Source organism: Pseudochaenichthys georgianus, chromosome 4 (assembly GCF_902827115.2).
Source record: "Pseudochaenichthys georgianus chromosome 4, fPseGeo1.2, whole genome shotgun sequence".
Taxonomy (NCBI): domain Eukaryota; kingdom Metazoa; phylum Chordata; class Actinopteri; order Perciformes; family Channichthyidae; genus Pseudochaenichthys; species Pseudochaenichthys georgianus.
In genome coordinates, this window is record NC_047506.1 from 11,918,580 (window position 1) to 11,936,265 (window position 17,686).

The 17,686-nt window shown below is 39.6% G+C and overlaps 1 protein-coding gene and 1 long non-coding RNA gene across 3 annotated transcripts; both read right to left on the reverse strand.

The window, feature by feature from the left end:
- Positions 1-1,075: 1,075 nt before the first annotated feature.
- nexn (nexilin (F actin binding protein)) lies at positions 1,076-12,314 on the reverse strand. Of its 2 annotated transcripts, XM_034081865.2 has the most exons (14): positions 12,080-12,313; positions 9,525-10,061; positions 9,192-9,389; positions 7,834-7,918; positions 7,596-7,744; positions 5,485-5,685; positions 5,219-5,392; positions 4,801-4,989; positions 3,966-4,157; positions 3,258-3,452; positions 2,897-3,118; positions 2,552-2,740; positions 2,074-2,437; positions 1,076-1,931 (listed from the first exon to the last, which is right to left on the reverse strand). In XM_034081865.2, the coding sequence occupies exons 2-14, from the start codon at positions 10,014-10,016 to the stop codon at positions 1,918-1,920; spliced, it is 2,664 nt and encodes an 887-aa protein (XP_033937756.1). In that variant the 5' UTR covers positions 10,017-10,061; positions 12,080-12,313; the 3' UTR covers positions 1,076-1,917. The 2 variants fall into 2 exon arrangements, with proteins under 2 accessions (XP_033937756.1, XP_033937755.1); XM_034081864.2 differs by lacking the exon at positions 1,076-1,931 and having other exon boundaries at positions 2,054-2,437; positions 12,080-12,314.
- Positions 12,315-13,354: 1,040 nt separating this feature from the next.
- On the reverse strand, positions 13,355-15,746 carry LOC139433749 (uncharacterized). Its single transcript, XR_011643137.1, has 2 exons — positions 15,603-15,746; positions 13,355-15,317 (listed from the first exon to the last, which is right to left on the reverse strand). It is a non-coding gene; the product is annotated as an uncharacterized lncRNA (long non-coding RNA).
- Positions 15,747-17,686: the final 1,940 nt, after the last annotated feature.

Genomic DNA, 17,686 nt, shown 5'->3' on the forward strand with positions numbered 1-17,686 from the left:
AGACGGAGACGGAGTGTAAACAAAACTAGATAGCGAATACGGAGAGGGAAAACTATGTTTAATCACTTAAAGAAACACCCTTTGAGAGGAGGACACTGGAGGGAAAGCTGAAAGTAAAAGAGCTCGGACCTGATCAGCCTGACATAGGCAGGAGTTAAGGACAGAGGAAGGCAGTATACGTGCTCTTTTTCAAGGAGCTGGTTTAGCAAGAAGGTCCAATGAGGGCTACAGGATAGGGATCAGTAAGCATAATAAGGAGGTTGACAAAAACAGGCACTAAAATAATAGACTGTATCAAGTGCTGCGTGCCTTTTGAGCTAGCCCTGTGTTATAATATGACATATGTTGAGTTTGTGTATAAGTTTGCTTACATTTTGGTAGAGCCCCCCCTGGAGAAAAATGCACCAGCCGCCACTGATAACCACTGTCACTTCATAGTTTAAAACAACGTCCTCAGTAAGAATTTGAGAAATAAATATATAATATGTCAGGAGAATATAATATGAGTTCAAAATAAAGCAATAAAGTTGTTAACAACTTTTGAGACAAAGTCCTTATGCAAAAAATGGCAAAAACCACACTTTTTTCTCTTGCAAACACAAGAGTAAAACGGAATACAGAATATGATCTCACAATTGGCAGTAGTGCTGCCAATTATAGTAGATGAATCTACTAATGTTGACTATACAAAGTGAGGAAAATGTGAATTCCAGTTATTTATATATTTAAAGTTATTATTGTTTTATTTTTACAGTTTTATATTTGTGTTTTTAATTTTTTTTTACTTTTATGTATGCAACACAACACCAAGTCACATTCCTCGTACATGTCAATTTACCTCGTAATAAACCGGTTTATGATTCTGATAATATGCATAAACAATAAATACTGTACATCCCAGTTGCATCATATGACATACAATTTAAATTGTGGCCACTTATAAGATCTAGAAAATTAAAATAATTGATACTTGGGTTATACTCACTTTAATACTTTAAGTAAGAAAAATATACAACAATGCAGGCATTAGGTACTTATCTTCCCCATGCGATAGGAAAAGACACCACAAACAATCTGATATTTTTGTTCATTTTATTAAAACATTTTAATTAATGCACAAATGACAAATATTCAGGCTAGCATATTCATTTTTCATTATCAAACCATAAAACGGTTACCTACTGTCAAGCACAACTGATTTATGACAACTGTTTCAAGATTCAACTCGATTCAGACTCAAAAAGAAAAAGGGGTTGTTGCATGAAAAATCAAGATATACATTTTTTTTTTTTAAGATGTTGCAATTTAAAAACATTCAAACTGGACCTAAATAGTTTAAACACATATCAGGATGAACACGAGTTCTCATTGGTTTGTTTCAGCAATATCATTGTCGGTAGACCCTTCACTGGGGTTTTCCATGTGTCCACTAATATGACACAGTACAGAAAACATATTAGTTTTGATGAAGTTGTAGTAGAACACCCAAGCCAAATTACTTTTACTGATATTCCCATACCTTGTCCTTTAAGGACACAAGAACGTCTTACTTTTTACATTTCAATGCCTCAACATAATGTTTGCATGGATGTTCTATAAAGTGTGATATTTACAATACTATGATACTTGAATTCCTGGATCTTATAAATATTGTAAGGGCCTCCCAGCAAAGATAACCCTTGACATGGGAACAAGAATCGTGTCGGTTTTTGGCACAAGTATCATCCTACTCGACAGGGAGTGCAGCTTTACAAACGTAAACAACATGTCGCTTTTTTTGTGTTGTGTATCCCTCCCTTAGGAATGCCAAGCATACTGCTATTTCCTTCCCTCTGCTGTTTGACCTTACTATGACGGACAATGTTTTACAAAAGGAGTGAGAGACAACAGGGAAAGTTTCCAGAACATGGAAGGGCATCAGTAGTCATAAGCTGCAAAAAAGAAACAGAAGAGCAGTTATCCACACCTGTCTGAGTTCACGGAAGAGGAGCATGCGATCCACTTTATAGAAAGAAGTTGAAATCCAGATAGCAGGTTTCATGCAGGCATGCAGTCACACCAAGGTGGTCTTACTTTCTATTGTGAGGATGCAGGTACTTGCTGCTGTGCCTCTGCTGTTCACAGCCTTGCACATGTACTCTCCCTCGTCCTCAGGGAAGGTCTCGGGCAGGTACAGGCAGGACGTCTCTCCTCTCTCTATATACTGATAGTCCTCACAGTCCTGGAGCACCTCTCCCTCAAACCACCAGGTCACCTCCGGCTTGGGCTCCCCGGTGATCTTGACGCTGAACCGAACCGGCTCCGAGTCCACCACTGATTGGTTTTTAAGGGGCTTTTTAAACCATGGAGCCCCCGATCTGGCGTGATCCTCTTCATCTTCATAAGCTGCAGAGCCATTAATTATGCTGCCCTCCTCCTCCACATCATCCTCCTTCTTCTGAAAACAGAAAAACAACATTGTCAGGGTCAAGGCAACATCAATGAAACTCTTGCTTTGTTTTCATGCATGACAAAATCATTTTGCATAAATTCATTAATTTTCCAAGATTACTTTTTGGAGTGCAGCATCGATCTCTTGCTGCTCAAACTGCATCCTCTGCAGCTTCTGCTCCTCTATCCTCCTCTTCTCCTCATCCTCTCTGGCTTTGGCCATTTGTTGAAATCTAGCCTTCATATCCACTTTCCGTTTGAATGGTGACTCATCGACCTTCACTGCAGATGTTTCTCCTCCTTCATCCTCCTGAAAACAGTTATCAAATGTTATACTGAAAATATCCCCCATTGATATAAAAAAAAAAAATTAGGGAAAACACTTTTTTTTGTATTCTATAACAAATAAGACTCCAAATGTTGTTCGTGGCTTCTTGACTTATTGTCCCATCCCTGTATCTCTTACCTCCTGGAACCTCTCAGTTTCTCTCTCTTTGATTTCTTCATCAACAGCCTTCCTCCGTGCTCTCTCCATGTCAATCTTTTTCTGAATGTCCTCTTCAGTCAGCTGTTTGATCTTCTCAAATTTGGACTTGAGGTTCTTGGCCTGGATGGAGCCAGTCCTCTTGAGCTTAGTTAATTCTTGATACTCTTTGCTTACAACATCTGAGCTCTCGTTCACTTCGTCCTGTGAGACGGAAGGTAATTTATTTAAGAATGCGGTTACATTTGTGGTTGCAGAAAGATTTTAGCTCTTAAAGTCAACAATAAGTGGTTGATAACATTTTACAGTGGTCTGCATTCATTTACATCTGTTCCGAACTGACCTTGCCCATCTCTTGTCTGAGTTGTTCGAATTCCTGCTTCTCCTGCTCCATTTTCCTTTTGCGTTCATCTGCCTTGCGCCTCCTCTCAGCTTCCTCCTTCCCCTTCAGTAGCTCTTCAAAGTTCATCTCCAGCTTTCCAGGGTGCAGTGCTTCCTGAGATTCACTCTTCACTATCCCTTCTTCCTCATCCAGTACCTATACACATACAAGTACACACAAAGGAATATATTTCTGAATGGGAGCGAAGTAACTGCATTAAGTTGTATGTCCGTGACGGAGCAAAACAACAAACACATGTTTAAATACTTGCCCAATAATTAATAATGCCAAAAGATCCAGCAAGCTCAGGAGCCACTCTTATTGATGCACATAACATTTGAAAAAACATGTATCCAAAAATAATAATATGGGTATACAATTCGAACCCATGATCAGAACAATATTCACCTTCATCCTCATCCAGAATCCAATCATAAATCCCATTTAGACCATCAGTGAGAACAGTGAAAATAGGGGATAGCGTGATGTAGAGTAGACCACAATTATTCAAAGCTGCTATATTTATAATGACATGCATAACATGCATTAAGTGTATATTACTGTTTTCAGAGACAGTTCAGCAGCAAATTCAGTTGCAACATGGGCACCAGAAACGACCTTTTACTGTTAATCATTAGTTTTAAAACAAATCACACTGTTTTTGCTTACCATACTCTTACGGGCCTCAGCGAAGAGCCTCTTTTCGTCTTCCAGTCTCTTCTTGGCATCCTCCTCGGCTTTCTTCTGATCTCCTTCTCTTCTCTGGCGTTTCAGATCCTCAAAACTGGCGCAAATCTTCCCAGGCTTACTGCCCTCCATGTTCACTAAGGCCATCAGCACCTCATCATCTTCATCTACGAGCTACAAGAGTGAGAGCACAGCAAGGTAAGCTTTTATTATTTTGGATAAGAAATGGCTTAAGGTGTGATAATCTTTTGCTAGTTTTAAGTACTCTTTCAAAGTGAGGATCTGATTATTTCTCTCACAAAGATTGCACTTATAACCACCAGTGATAAAACAGCCTATAATACACACAATTAAAACATTTCAAAAGCTCATTTGTTTTGTTTCTTCACAATGCCACCAGCTCAGATTCAAGGAGGTTTCTGCTCCCGTCCAATACATCGTCTAATATAACCTGTTAAAAGGTAATTGGTTTTAAAACTTTGGTTTAACTAGTAATCTTTAGAAATGACAGATGGAAGGTTTTGTCTTTAGATTCAGCCAGGCTAACTGTTTCCCCCTGTTTCCAGTCTTTATGCTACGCTAAGTGTTCTGGCTGCTGCCATATATTTAGCTTACAATGTAAAAGTGTTATGAATCTTCTCATATTACTCAAAAAGCCAGTAGGTATTCACAGTTCATTTAAAATGATATCCGATCTGGGGAACAGTTTTGTTTGGATGATATTACCATCAGATGTTTTCAAAATGGACTGTGTGGCAACTTTCATCAGACCCATTTCATATTGAATTTTATATTTATCTCTGGGAAGCATACTGACCATGCTCTTCCTGGCTTCAGCGAAAGCTCTTCTCTCCTCCTCCATTCGTCTCTTGTACTCCTCCTCTGCTTTCTTGCGTTCTTCCTCTACTCTCTGCCTTTCCACTTCTTCAAAGCTCAACCTCAGTTTTCCAGGCCGGTGCTCCTCCTTGTCGTCCTGCGCTGCCTGAGTGTCCTCTCCATCTTCTCCCTGATAACAAGCAAACATGTAAAAGCATTTATATTAACAATTCATATCTAAAGATTTACTATAGGGTAAAACACATGCATATTTGGAAGTGTATGAGGTGTAAACCCACACTTGTGTTTATCATCACAGAAATGATAATGTTTGATTATGCTGCTCGTTAGAATCTGGATACAAGGAACATGTACAGCTAAACATAGAAATAGAAATTATATTCAGTGGTTTTGTTTACCATTCCCAGCCTGGCCTCTTCGAAACCTTTCTTCTCATCTATCAGGCGGCGCTTGGCTTCCTCCTCGGCCGTCTTCTTCCTGTGCTCCTGCCTGTCCTTCTCCAGCTCCTCAAATGTCATTTTCAGCTTTCCAGGAACAACCTGCGCCCTCTCTGAAGGCTTCTCCTCTTCATCCTCAATCCCAATAAAAGTGAGTCTTTTTTAAAATGTGTTCCACAATCACTGACGTTATTTTATTTAAAAGGGGATATTGTTCATATTCCTACCTGTTCAACAACCGAGCACCGCTTGGCATCCCTGAAGGAGCGTTTGTTTTCATCGTAACGTTTTTTCTTCTCTTCCTCTGACTTCTTTGTTATTTCCTCCTCTCGATTCTTCTCCATGTCTTCAAAGTTGGTCTTGATTCTGCCCGGAGGTCGAGATACCTTCCCTGGAACCACTCGTACCAGGATTGAGTCATCTCCTTCCTAAAAGGTGTTTGATAATGTGGGAATATCCGAGTTATTACCAAAGCACAGTAAGTAAGTCACACACACAAGTTTCACATTTGCCAGTTTATATGAATGATTAAAAATAGTAATTGGAAAGAGTTTAGTTTAAAGTAGTGGAAAGCTACTAAGAAATGTAATTGATGTCCTTGTACTTGAATATTTCCATTTTACTGTATGCTACTTTTTACTCCTTATCTCCTTCAAAATTAATAAGCAAAAGGAGTACTACTTTTTATGTAAATGTTGCTGATAATGCTTCTACTTAAGTAGGGATTTAAATGCATGACAAACAGTCGCTTACTTGTTATAGAGTTTCTTTGACATATGGATACTTAATGGATCAGATTACCTTTTCAAAAAACACATTCAGGTCAATCTCAGTGCTTACACACACACAGGCTGGGAGTTAAAGCATGTGGGTGGGTAGGGGGAACTCTATTGGCCTAATGTCGCCATTTGCAGTAGGTCAGGGTTTGGGTGTCAGTCTAAGATAGCAGGGTCTAATTTAGTCACAGTAAGGAGGACTAGAGCTACTTTGGTCACTGGGAGGTGTGGGAAACAGTTGCCAGTCATTTGCTGTCTACACCTGACAACACTGCTGTTCCAGTTGTTTCTAGAACATAAAGTCAGTGCTTCCTTAAACAGGATCATTTTAATCATGAGACATAACCCATTACTACATCACACTAATGCAGAAACCTATGTGTCATTTGCTGTGAATAACAGATATAAGAAATATTGCACAACAAGCTTTCTAGTTTGTAAACGAGTCACCCATAAAAAATAAGTTACGTTGACATTGGAGGAAACACTTCATTATTTTTTTTCTGCAGCATTACTAGGACCATAGCCAATAGCCCTAATCACTTCCAAAACCCTCAAAACGAAATCTCTAATTTCTTGAATTATTATAATTTATTCAAGTTAGCTTCTCAAATATATTTTCTGATAGTTTTATTGAAATGGAGCAGAACAAATCTTCTTAAAGTTAACAATTGTTTCTTTTAGGAGACCTGACTAAATCTGCTTCGTCTCCATTTCCCCCAATAATTGTTATATAGTCCTTTACAAAAAAACATTCAAGTACATTAATACAAAATGACAGACCCATTGAAGCTTACATGTATTTCCCAACATGATGGTTTGAATGCTGTATCAAAATCTTTTCCTGTCTGGGTAGAAATACTTCCTCTTGGTAAAGAAGACCAGCTCTAATAATGTCTAAACGTTTTTGGTTTAAATCCTGAAACTTCACCCAAAAAACGGTGTCCTCAGTTAGTGCCTATGGCTCCTGCCATTACTGATGATGATTATAAAGACAGTGTAGTTCAAACATATTCAAAACAAAAAGCCAAATCAAATCTACAGTGTTACAACAGGTCTTTGCACAGCCTTTAAACGTATATAGCCTTATTATAGCTCTACTGGGTAGCATTAGAGCAAAGAAGTAGTCAGCGATTGCCTGTAATAGCCTTTCTGGCACAATGATATTACGTAACCATTCCCAGGAACCACACTGCCTAAAGGTATAGTAGTTAAGTAGTTAAGTCTCATCTGTTCTGGACTCATTGGAACTATTAATTTGAGCCACATCAAATCCTTTTCACTGCAAGACTTACACAGTAAGATATAATAATGAACATAATCCATTTGCCACAAGTTAGCATGCTGCTCATGTCAACATTGCTACTAATGTTTTAAGACCTATATCCGGGCTCCACCAAATGTTTAGATCTCAAGAGCTAAGTTAAAATAACTCATCTGAGTGGCAGTTGAGGATTACCTGAATCATTAAAGATACAAATACACTATTTTCATCTGTAAGGCAGTGTGAGATGTTGTCCAACTTCCCAGCAGGTCAAGGAATTCAGGCCAGGTCTACTCACCGCAGCTGCTTTCTTAGCCAGTTCTTTCTTTATTTTGGCTTTTTCTATGTTGTCCTGGGCTTCCCTCTTATTCCTCTCTCCTTCCATCCTCTTCTTTTCTTCCTCTTGTCTTTGTTTTTCCATGACTGCAAACTTCCCCTTCACACTACCTGAGGATTACACAGAGCACAACACAATCCTTCAGCTTCTTCTTCCTCCTTAATTCCTCCCTGATTATCCCTCCCTTTCTCTGTCTTACCTGTGATTTTGGGGACGTAGGATTTTTCTACCTTTACTGGCTTCACCTCCTCTTCCTCATCACTGGAAGCGAGCAGTTCTTTTATCTGTGGGCGGATCAGATGAAGAGTTGTGGAACGTTACGGTTTAGCTGGGATCATCTGCTTTGCAACCTCAGGAGCCATGCTGGTCCCAGCAAGAAGAAGAGCCTAATCCCTGCTAATAACCGCGTCATGTGACCTGCAGGTTGGCCTCTGATTGGTCCTTGGTGTTGTTGCACCAGCAGGAGATGAGCGCAGGAGCCCAAGCCAGACCAGCTATGGCACATTTGTACACAGGAAGGTTTTTCTGTCTGGTAATCCACTCGTAACACCAGATCACTGTTTGTTTCACCACAGTCGATTTTAGACTAACTGTCTTTCCTAGAATTAATCTCTGAAATTCGACTTTCATTTTCCCACATGCTTCCCAATCTCTAAAATATTTCCTAATGAATTTCTGTTTATTCTAAAATAAAAATAAAAATGTTAATGGCTAAATATTATTTAAAATAAAAAATACATTGTGTATCATTTTAGACCGGAGTTCCAACAATTTTTTTATTTTATATAATTTACAAATCTTTCTATTGTGTAACGAATAGTCCATACAATGCCAGATTATAGTCAGATCTTTAAATGTTGTGCTTGTTCAACCAGCAGTCCAAACTCAAAAATATAAAGCTGTCAATTAACAAAAGAAACAGGGAAAAGCCATTACATTTGAGAACCTGACACTAGATATATGATGTTTTATATTTAAATTGTCCCTGAAGAGGGGCAGGTAATAAAGAAAAAGGAGCAAAATTGAGACGGCAGAACTTTACGCATCATCCTCTCTTGCCATAACCTGCAGCCTACATTACCCACAATGCAACTTGACACATCTTAGTCCACTTAGAAAAGTTCCCTTTCAGTTTGTGTCATTCGACAATGTGATTCATCAACTGATTGTTTCAGTTCTTATTTACCAATGCTTTTACCGTTTCGCCCCTTTTGTTATGTGTAACATTGGGGAAGTTAATTAACTTAAAATGAATGTCAACTAGCTTAACGATGTGGCACGACATGCATTTAGAATTGGGCAGAATCAGTCCTTTAGTAGTTGTTGTGCACATTATTAGGGATACATTAAAATAAAATATTATATTACCTTTTTGAAGTCAAGCACAAATCAAAGTTGAATAAACATGACACCGTAATTATGAATTTGTTAATTCTATGAAACAGTGTGTGATGTATCAGTACGTTCTCACTCAAACTGGCAGCCTTGTCACCCCGTCATGCCTCATCATGCCATGCAGGTCACGGTTGGAGGTTAGTGGGGTTATCTGTCTTTGACCTGCTGCTTCCTGACGCTCCACCCTCTCTCCTTGACGTATTGATCCTTCCTCTTCTGCTGCTCGTCCTTGTTCCTCTTCCTGCTGCGCTCCTCCCTGGCCTTCTGCATGGCCTCAAATTTGCCTGTGACTTCCCCCTTTTCTTTGTTAGGGTTCGGCACATAGGTTCTTGCCACAGGCTTTCTGGATCGGAGGAGTCTCTGTGATTTATCAGTCGAGAGGAAAGATACAATTACTTGTGCTGCAGGGGTAAATCTGTGTGAAAGGTAATACCTATATGACAATAATCACATCATTAAAAATGAATCTTAATGATTCCTAAACTCCTCCCTCACCTGTTTTTTAAGTGCCACTTCAGAAGTAACCTGGTCTTCATTTGTGTCAGACTCTTCACCCTCCTTCGTCTCTGTGTCCTGTTTTACTCCATTGACAGCTTCTGAACTTTCCTCCTTCTCCTCAGCTGTGTTGTTTTCGTTGTGATCCACACCATTTATATGCGTCTTATCTGTCTCATTTATTTCTTCATCATTCATGTTGTCATGCTCTTTTTCTTCTGTGAGCGATGTCTCCTCATTTTTCTCCTCGGATGTGTCATCTTCATCACCCACCGCGTCTTTATCAACTACCACGTCTTCACCAACCACCGCGTCCTCATCAACCACCGCGTCCTCATCAACCACCGCTTCTTCATCAACCACCACGTCATCTTCCTCATGTGTTGTATCAGCGTCCTTGTTTTCTGCATCGCTCATGTTGAGTTCACTTTCATTTGTGACATCATCCATGTCGTGGCCTTCCACAGCCGCGAACAGCGCCACCTCAGTCATGTTTTACCACAGGACAAGTTGACAAACAGACTGTTCAAATGTTACCTGCAGGGCAGAACAAGAGAGTGAATGCACAAAACCTCATGTACAAGTGATTCATTAGCAATCTGCTCTACACAAGTGTTCCTCAGAAATATCAATATTATCAGATGTATGTCTTCTTAAATACCTTTTGTATGCACTTTGCAAAAATACAAAAAAATACAACAAAAACTTCAAATGTAAAATATGCTGGCTAATAAACCCTACTTTGCGCTTATTATTTCATTGCGGATATACCAAGAGCATTCATTGGCTTCCACCTAAATTAGTACTCAGTGACTGCATTTTTGCACCATTCAAGATGGAAGAAAGGATGGCAGAAAATATATTCTTTCTTTTAAAAATGTGTGACAACTTTATTGATTCAATTGCTCATTTTGAATGTTTTGCAGTGATCCATATTATTTTTGTCAAGTTAACCTTTTTAGCTCTACACGGTTTTGTTTTTTTATTGAGACTGCTTAGGTTGTTTACAGCCATTTTAAAGGCCAGAACTTACTTTCAAATTCATTTATAGTTCAGTAATATTATTTTCCAAGTGCCTGAATTTAAATGTGCAACAGGCACTTATTGACTACAAAGTTAGGGGTAAAGAAAGCTGCTCCACTTCCCAGTATGTTGAGAAAGAGTGCGAGAGAAGCTTGACCTCTATTTATAGCCCACTTTTGGGTCCAGGACATGTGATCATGGCTATTTCTGAAGAGTGATAGTCAGTTCGACAGAGCTCAAGGTGGCACCCACATGTCGCCCCACAGACCCTCGATAAACGGCCAGACAAAGAGACAACTGGATGAACCAGAGCTGTTTGGGCCGTTAGTCATCAACACTAAAAACTGTTTCCATTCATCTGTGTCCTCAAATACCTTTTGTATTAAAGTATGACGATCATAGTGTGTCATGATTTGAGTCTTGAATGGAGTATAAGTGGAAGTATAGAATGATGTGCCTTGGTTTGGCTCATATTTCCCATATCACGTTGATCTTTTTCATTTCTAACTCAACATTGAAGTGGGACCACTGTGTGTGATCAACTTAAAAAGTCCACCCCATTGTGACTCAAAAGTCTTCTAACAAGCTTTACAACATTATTTCGAATAGTAATATCACGTTACTTTCATTTAGGTTAAGCACAGAGGCAAGAAGTGCATGTGTATTGTTTCACCAATGGGACTGGGAGTTTTTAGAATGAGCATGACAGTATAAATGCAAATGTGTATCTAAACCAGTACATCTAATTTCATATTCCTCATTTGCTAAATGTTCAGTTGGAAAGGTTTCTTATTAATCGTGGTAAAGTTTAGTTGCTCTGATCTCCGAATCCCAGCACTAAGAAGAAGGTAAATGTTGAGAGACTGATGGAAACAAAAAACAAAATCAGTTTCAGATTCTCACCGGCCATTTTCAAACTGCTTGTACACACATTTCCGACTCAGACGGTATGAATGAGATTTGGATTATGAGAACATATGTTATGTCTATGTTAGTTATGTCTATCTACAAAAACATATATAAACCAAAACAAAAATAGGCTGTCTCATAAATCTTTTGTTCCAATATTTGACTGACACAATGTCACATAAATCAACACTAAACTTCAAGAAAATCCAGGTAAAGGACACACTTTATGGTATGGGGGGTGATGTTCTATTTCTGTACTCAGCTGGCACAGTGTACATTTGAGCCAGACAATAGTTTGAGAAATATACAGTCAGAGTAATGTGTTAACTTATTATAGCTAAACCTGTTTATCAGATGCATTTATTGTCTGTTTATGAATGCCTGATCACATATTGTGGACATGAGTTGTAACTGTTTCTAAACTAACGAACACATGTTGATTGACCACAAGAGCCGAGGCTACCTGATGTATCTGACTTAATTAGGATGTAGTCTATGATGATCCATTAAAAAGACACTTTTCTAATTGACTAATATCTTTGACCTTGCTCATCATGATGAACAGATTATTTTATCGTTTTCAAACCATGTTTTTATTACATTTGTAAAACATGGGAGTGTACCTCTTTAGATTGCCGTCGTCCTCCTGTGTTTGAATTTTCCTTGAAATCCTTTGTGTCGATATAAACCACACGAAGTAAAAACGCAGGACAATCCGAGATGCGACCACCGCGTGCACACACTCCACTGGCTGCTGTCAGCGTGTCCGCGAGCAGTTTCCATAAAAGTACCGTCACTTTCTACCGGATCCTGCATGCCGCACACGCCTGCTGGAAGTTTCAGCTGTTGCCTCGTGAACGCGCACACACACACGGCCTGGTCCATATCATTTCAGTCACTCGCAGCTGCATAAATACTGTGAATAATCGACTTTGAAAATCTCTAGCAATCTTGTCCGAAGAATGATCGGTCCTGTTATTGTGTTTGAATGGTTAATTTATCGTATAGAATCACTGAATGTTATCCAGGTTGCTAGTAAATGAGTTTATAATGTACTGAGACTGTTTATTTTCTGTGATATTGCTTTAATATTTTCATAATGCAGATTTTGAAAGTGTTAATATGAAAATAATTACGGCTCAGAATGTTTACAGTGATCACAATACTTCCATTGGTTTGTTGAGTTCCAAGAGATTCATTTAGAATGATATTTGTGTAAGTCACATCTGTTGTTTATAATTGACCTACCATGCTTCCGTTAATCATTTCCCTGTCCCATTTCCTTTTTTATATGTATGTTTCAAATATGTTTTTATAAGTGTGTGTCTTATTTATTTTTCATCTTAATAAAATCTGAAGGCTTTGCCACTGCTTTTAATTGAACTACTCATATCACTAACTTTTATATACTTGTTTATATCTTTTTTTAATGTTTATTTTATTATATTTGCTTTTTAAATGCCAATTTCTTAATGTCTTTCATGTTTGTAAAGCACTTTGAATTGCCTTGTGTTGAAAGGTGCATTATAAATAAACTTGCCATAAAAAAAAAATCTCATTCTACGAGGAAGGTATTACCAAGAAAATACATTCTGAATTGTCTGGCTCAAGAGAAATTGGACACTCTTCTCGTCAGGTCTCTTTGGGATACAATCTAAATGCAGACAGACATTATCATTATGGTGGCCAGAGCCAAAATGCCCAACTTATCAGTTAAGAGGGATACCTGCTTGACCTTTGTTTTTCCCACCTACCTTAGATGTTGCGGTCACTTTGCTATGCAAGGACGGTTGGAGCTCATAATGTTGTCATGCACAGCTGCATGACCATTTTTTTATATTGGCTGTGAGACTGACCGTTGAGCGGCCCAGACCAAGCAAGGAGGCAGAGGCAGAACGTCCAAAAATATAACCCGACGTGGGCATTTATTAAAATCATGTGCACAAAGTTCACAGCCTCAATCCTGCTGTTCTCCTTGCACACATCATGCAGCCACAATGATCTCACACACACAGCCAGTTACAAGGAAACAGCACCTAAATACACACATATACTAACAAGACACAGGTGAGGGGGGAGGAGACAACACAGGACACCAGGTGCACACAATCATCAGCCACAGACAACATATTATTTGAACCCTGATTACTCTCAACCGCTGTCATCCTTACACCAGCATAACCTGCCAGACGACATTCCAATAAATACGGTTTAATCAGTTAAAAAATACTACCTCAATAATTAGTATAAATCATGTGCAAATATATAATGTCAACTGTACTGTGCAATCACGCTAATAACGTGTAATATTACCCGGCTCGAAGCCGTCATTCCATAGTGACGAAGTTATCGTCACATTTCCTTCCCCCTCTCCCCAGGAAGCACAGTGTCTTTACAGTCTCGGCTTCGGGACAACCAGTCAGCCACCCGGTTTCAACGCCGCCACCTCCAGCGGGGCCAGTGAAGCCGTTGTCAACCATGTCGTGATGCCACTTATCCGGAAGCTGTTTTGTCCTGTTGTAATGCGTTGGTCTGCCTCTAGCACGACCCAGGTTCTGTCGACTCCTCGTGGGTCCGGATCCGCCTCCTCGGCCTGCAAACGCTGCTCCTCCTGCTTGCCTCTCGTCTCCTGCTGCCTCAACAGCCGTGGCCCCCTGGTCCGTTCCAGGCATAGCCACCCCCAGCCGCGGTTCCTCTCTTTGGTCCCTCTTCTTTCCTCTCGTAATTTTCAACTCCTTACTTGGTCAAATCCCACTTCTGACACCAATTGTGAGACTGACCGTTGAGCGGCCCAGACCAAGCAAGGAGGCAGAGGCAGAACGTCCAAAAATATAACCCGACGTGGGCATTTATTAAAATCATGTACACAAAGTTCACAGCCTCAATCCTGCTGTTCTCCTTGCACACATCCTGCAGCCACAAGGACCTCACACACACACCCAGTTACAAGGAAACAGCACCTAAATACACCTATACTAACAAGACACAGGTGAGGGGGGAGGAGACAACACAGGACACCAGGTGCACACAATCATCAGCCACAGACATCAACATATTATTTGCACCCTGATTACTCTCAACCGCTGTCATCCTTAGCATAACTACTCTCGGCGCTCTCGCAAACTCCCCTATCTTTTCAGGCGGAGCCGAGGACCCGACCGGCACCTGCCAGACGACATTCCAATAAATACGGTTTAATCAGTTAAAAAATACTACCTCAATAATTAGTATAAATTATGTGCAAATATATAATGTCAACTGTACTGTGCAATCACGCTAATAAAGTGCAATATTACCCAAGTTACCTTCGTCACATTGGCCCATCTAGTCATCCAGAGCAAATCCATATAGGCCCCCAGCATTATTCAGAGTTATGATGGTTAAGTCTTCACTTGAACTAAGATGAGAAAGCAGTTCTCTAAAACAGGGTGGATGTAAATAGAAAGTCTGCAGCAGACACATTTTGTCTGCTCTAATGGCTCCGTGCACAGCTGCTGACTCACTGGCCAAAAGGCTGCATGCAGAAAACCCACCAAGTACATCCATGGTAAAGTCCCCAAGTATTCAAGTATTCAAGGAATGTTATAGAGATGTATTTGAGAAGTGGCACACCTCCGCTCTGATCAGGCTGTCAGATACTTTTCATCACTGCCTAAATAATAATTTGCTTTATACTTAAAACCTTGTTTTGCACAATGTATTACATGATTTGCTTAAGAATGGTTAAAGGTAAATGTCAAGATAAACTGTGAGGGTTACAAATGTCAGAAATGCTCACTATGTTCAGTTGGAGGTGGTGAGGCTTTGGGAAACCCCCCCAACAAGAGGGCCGAAGCTTTGGCTAATACTGTGCTGTGAAATCTGAGAGCCAGAGAAGGATTGGAAGAGAAAGAAATGGGAAAGATTTGGGATTCATTTGTTGAAATAACTTGAAGACAGCTGCAAGTTCATCACTTGCAAAAACACAATTCAACAAATCTGAACAAAAGAAATAGACCTCCAGCCAACGTAGCCTATGTGTAAGGTAGCGTGAACTTCTAATTTATGTTGTTGTATTTGACATGTGTTTGATTATTTGATTTCTAATAATCCTTAACAAAGCCTTTTGAAAGTTAAATATGAACATTAAACATGAAATTGGTTTACCTATCTGCACCGTATGGACTTGTGATTGTTTTGAAGGGCTCGTTCCCCCTGTCGTCTGTACACTTCCTGCTCAGATTAATTCATGTATTGTGTGGGGGTCTGTTCTCTGAACTCTCGGGCTAAAGGGGCTCCGTCCTCCTCTGTTCTGAGTCCTGCGGGGCATCAGGGACAACAAGGGGCGGCTTTAAATAGCACCACAGTTGTGGCGACTTATCAAGACTGTAAGGACAGCTAACCTGAGTCAGACCGGACCTCAGCTGCTGCAGCTCTGCCCTGACACCCCTATAAATGTTTTTTGTGGTGGTACAGCCCACCCCCCCCTGATGAAAACTCTGTAGAGTGGCTCAGCTGGTCAAAACTGTACCATGTGCTGGTGGTCGCTGGACACATGATGCCATCTGTTTGCACCTCTACTGAACAGTCTCAGCTTCAAAAGTAAATATCAGACTGCATTACCAAAGAGACTTGACTTCATTCACTTGAATCAATTACACTGCACAGACACATATTCATCAAGTGGAATCCTGCCTGATGCAATAAAAACTATTTCTTATTAACGTCTAAATCTGATCTCACCCAGTTAATTCAACTATTGTATCTATATGATCACTCAGTATTTGTATGCATACAATCACAACGTTTTTAGCCGTTTCTCTCTTAAACTTCACAAGCAATGAATACATTTCAGAATTTCAGAGCGTTGACTATAACAAGAAAATAACAGCAACCCCTATACAGAACAGGTGCCCTGTAGAAAGAGCACACCACACTCTTAACAAGTCACTTTAAAGGCACACAGTGAGAGAAAATACTTTTTTGTCTTCAAACGTTTAAAGTTTGATTACATACAAAATATATAATTTGGTCTGAAATGGTCTAATGCCTTGTGTCTTTCCTATGTGTGCAGTATTCAAAATCCTAATGTCAGCCCTCTCAGCTATCAGGCATTGGCAAAGACGAGACATACTTTTGAATTAGTGGCTTAATGACAACCCAGAGAGACTAAATAAAGATTGCTACTGTAATTGTGCAGCACTCAACTGTTGGTCACATGCACTGGCATTACATAATTAAGACTTTCATGTTACTGTCCTTGCCTTAATCTGTAGAAATCATGTGGGAAAATGCGTATTTGCCCTCTCGACTGTTAAACAAATTGAACCATAGTGTACATTTTTCTTTAGAGACACCCTTTTATGTTCCTTCCTGTTATTGTCTTAAGTGTGAGTGTTTGTGCAGGATTAAATGATCTCTCACTGCCCTCTAGTGAAAACACAGACAAGTGCCTCTGACGACAACATCCTGACTTTGCTGTTGCAGCATTTCATTATGCTTGTAGATCTCTTTGTTAACAACCACATGTTGTAGTTAATCTCTTATTAATACACATTCCATATATTATAGTTAACTCTCTCTCTCTTTTGTTTTTATTAAAGTAGCCTGAACAACTGAATATGAACTGGGTAATAAGATAAATATATATTTACCACATGGCTACATCCTCTCTGTTCATTTGATCACATTACAGTGTGGTCAGTGCATGTCAGCGTGCAACAAACTATTATCAAGTCATGCAAAAATGAATTTAGATCAGGTGACTGATCTCTTCTCATGCAGACTGTAGAGTCACACAGGCATGTCAAATATGACATGATATTATTAGAGATACACACACATGCACGCGCACGCGCACACGCACACACACACACACACACACACACACACACACACACACACACACACACACACACAAGGCAAGGCAAGGCAAGCTTATTTATATAGCACTTTTCAACACAAGGCAATTCAAAGTGCTTTACAAAAAATGAAAGACATTAAGCATTAAAAAGAAAAGCTAATAAAATAAATATTAAAAGGAAAAATACATGGATACAAGTTACAGTGCAGTTTAAGATATGAATAGTTCAATTAAAAGCAGCGACAAAAAGAAAAGTCTTCAGCCTGGATTTAAAAGTAGTAACACACACACACACACACACACACACACACACACACACACACACACACACACACACACACACACACACACACACACACACACACACACACACACACACACACACACA

Excerpts from the sequence above, each read along its gene's own strand:
- nexn (XM_034081864.2), bottom strand. The coding sequence starts at position 10,016 with ATGACTGAGGTGGCGCTGTTCGCGGCTGTGGAAGGCCACGACATGGAT. Across the intron at positions 5,393-5,484 it reads GGTGCTCGGTTGTTGAACAG|GATGAAGAGGAGAAGCCTTC; the intron begins GTAGGAATATGA and ends ATTGGGATTGAG. Across the intron at positions 2,741-2,896 it reads AAACTGAGAGGTTCCAGGAG|GAGGATGAAGGAGGAGAAAC; the intron begins GTAAGAGATACA and ends AACTGTTTTCAG.